General features: G+C 37.7%; 1 protein-coding gene across 1 annotated transcript; it reads right to left on the bottom strand.

Moving 5' to 3' along the window:
• Positions 1–515: 515 nt before the first annotated feature.
• On the bottom strand, positions 516–1,735 carry LOC121979652 (zinc finger MYM-type protein 1-like). Its single transcript, XM_042531647.1, has 2 exons — positions 1,630–1,735; positions 516–1,384 (listed from the first exon to the last, which is right to left on the bottom strand). Exons 1-2 carry the CDS (start codon positions 1,733–1,735, stop codon positions 516–518), a joined length of 975 nt encoding a protein of 324 aa, XP_042387581.1.
• Positions 1,736–3,293: the final 1,558 nt, after the last annotated feature.

Here is a 3,293-nt window from a genome sequence, read left to right as displayed (position 1 = left end):
ACCTCACAAAAGATTTTAACATGGTAGTAGTGATAAAAATTAATATTTTTTCCATCTCTCTTCAAACGACTATGGTTGTTGATGGTATCTATCATATCAATTATTTCAATGGAATGAATGTAACAAAACTTCTTCACATCCTCAAGTAAAACGTCCCATCCAGAATCTCTCAACTTTTGCAATTTGCCTTTCACATTATTGATCAAACGCATTGCATTCATAATATTTTGATCTTTCTCTTGTAGAACTGTTGTCAAATGATTTGTGATTGCCAATATACATTTCATCAATAATAGAATAAACACAAATTCATACCTCTCCATTCTTTCAGCCAAAGTTCTACTTAAACCCTTGGAAGAACGATCACCACCATCAATCAAATTTTGAAGAACCTCTATAATTGATGGCCACATTTGTTCAATACGACATAAAGTTAAATGATGAGACCCCCATCGTGTATCTTCAGGTCTAGCTAGACTAGTTTCTTAGTTTAGTCCTCTACCAGAACTAATCTCTCATCTTTCAAGAAGTTTATCTATTCTGTCATATTCAAGTTGTCGAAGTTTGTCGGCCCTTTTGCAAGATGATGCAGATGTGTCAACAATCGAACCAACAATCCACATGAAATCACAAACATATTGATTTACTTGAACAACAACTATAAACACTAGTTGGAGTTGATGAGCAAAACAATGAACATACCTTGCATACGAATTTTCTTTCATTATCAGTGACTTTAAGCTATTAAATTCTCTAGACATATTTGAAGCACCATCATATCCTTGACCCCTCAATCTCACCACTGACAAACCATACTTAGCAAATAAAGAGTCAATTGCTTCCTTCAAACAAACAGCTGTAGTTGTTGCAACATGAACTATAGCCATAAATCGTTCAATCACCTCTCCATATTTGTTCACATATCTAATAACAATTGTCATTTTCTCTTTCACTGAACAATCATGAGCCTTATCAAGTAGTAAAGTGGACCACCTATCTCCAAGATCAGCTAGAATAGCACTTGTGGTCTCAACTACACAAGCATTTACCAGTTGCTTTTGAATTTTTGGGGCAATCATTTGATTATTTCCAGGTGCATTCATTCCAACAACTGCCACAACTTCTTGACATTCTGAGCTATACCATTTGAGAAATTCTAAAAAATTACCTCTATTGAATGATGTCGAAGACTCATCATGTCCTCGAAAAAGCAATCCTTGTAACAACAAAAATCGAATTACTTTTAAAATGGCAGTCAGACGTCTGCGATAAGCAACTTTAATCTCATGTTTCCCTGATAAAAATGAATACTCCACACTTTGTCTTTGATTCTTGACACCCTCAAACTGTATTCTTGCCTCATTGTGCGCACTACCAACTCCACCTACATGCTCATTGAATTTTTCAATTGCTTTTTTTCCAATTTACGAAACCAGATCTCGTAAACACATCATCTCCTTCAAACCCTATATTACTAGGTCTAAAAAGATAACACCAGAAATAAAAGGCCGTATCCTTTGAAATACTATACTCCAACCAATCACGGTCTTTAAACCAAACGTCTCTAAAACATCTATTGTCTTTACCCATTTTTTCTTGGAAAATTATGGCCTCGAGGTTGACAAGGACCCATAGCAACATATTCTTTTCGAATATGATCTCTAACACCAACATCATACTCTTCAATCAGTTTTTGTAAACCAGGATCAACAACAATTTCTACTTCACTACTCATATTTCTAATATTTTCAAATAAAATTTGCAGAGGAGGAGGAGGTGGTAGTGGTTGTGGTGCAGGAGTAGACTCTTTATCGGGAATATTAGACGATTCAATTGAACTCCCAAGTCTCTTTGCAAAATATTTTAACATTTTCTATAAATTATAATATACGGGAAAAATTATCAACATAAAGTATTATTTTACTAAACTTAACGTGAACAATTTAACAATAACATAATTAAAGTATTTAGTATCATTCATCGACACAATTCTTTTAAAAAAATAAAATTAATTTAGCATAAATTATCAATATTCACAAATCACAATTAACTAACAACTAATAACAAAAACTAATTACATATTCTGAGTTTATACAAAAACTAAATTACAAATTATCCAACAATCAAATATACAAAATCTAAATTTTAAATTATCCAACAATCAAATATACAAATGAACTAAACATTTAAACAATCAAAATTTTCAATTGTTAATTGTATAAGTCAATAATTATTAATAAATCATACATTATAATGAGGAAACAATCAAAAAAGTAAAATAAAATAAAGCCCACTTACCTGAAGGCTGAAGCTAGGCAGCGCGTGTGGCCGACAAGGGAGCACCAGGTCTAGGACCAGCAGCAGCTAGGAGGTAGCGGGCCGACGGTGGCAGACAATTTCTGTTCGCCGGCTCCCTTGCGTCGGGCGGCGAGGTTTAACCGGAGATCCTACTTGTCGGTAAGAGCCGTTGGTCGGCACTCGACAGGAGGTGGGCGGCGGTACAACGGCAGAAAGGTGGCTTCACGGGCTCATGGCTTCACCTTTGGTCGGCAGAGAGAAAAAAATGGCAATTACGTTTTCTTCGTGAGTGGAGGAAAGCAAAAGGAGGTGAGAGAAAAATAAAAAAAAAAAACCTAGTTTATATATGTAAACTTAGGTTCAAAGTTATGAAAACAAAACGTTCTTTGTTTTGTTTTCTCCAGCAATTGCTGGTTTTTTTCTCCGACGACTGCGAAGTGCGAAGAGTTTCTTATGGCCTCTAAATTTTTTTTTCTTGTTCCGCTGGCAAGGGGGGCGACCACCGACGCTGCCCCCTGGTGGATCCGCCTCTGCCCTCGACTGTAGTTACCATGACCGGATCGACATATCCTCCATTCTGACATACCCTTGCATCAGTGCCAGAGCCGAGCAGTTGTGGGTATGTCTGTAATACCCCCCCCCGGTTCTGAGATTCTGGTTAAGTATGACTTAAAAGGTTAGATGGTACTATCCATATCACCAAGGTGCACCTTTCTTTTCGGAAGCCCAAACTTAAGAACTCCAAAGTTAAGCGTGCTTAGCATGGAGAAATCTAAGGATGGGTGACCTCCTGGGAAGTTTTCCAGGGTGCGTGCGAGTGAGGACAAAGTATGCTGAAAGGACCTCTAGTGGTCTGTGGAGCTAGTCGTCAACCCGATGGACAATTCTGGTGGCGTTCCCAGTTCGGTCCGGGTGGGGCCTGTTGGGACCTTTGTAGCCGCTAGAGGGGGTGGGGGTGAATAGCATCTCGTCACGCACTTGTGCTTGTTTTGTCT

Source organism: Zingiber officinale, chromosome 5A (genome assembly GCF_018446385.1).
Source record: "Zingiber officinale cultivar Zhangliang chromosome 5A, Zo_v1.1, whole genome shotgun sequence".
NCBI lineage: Eukaryota > Viridiplantae > Streptophyta > Magnoliopsida > Zingiberales > Zingiberaceae > Zingiber > Zingiber officinale.
Note: the sequence above shows the minus strand (reverse complement) of the source record. Positions and strands in the feature narration are given on the sequence as shown.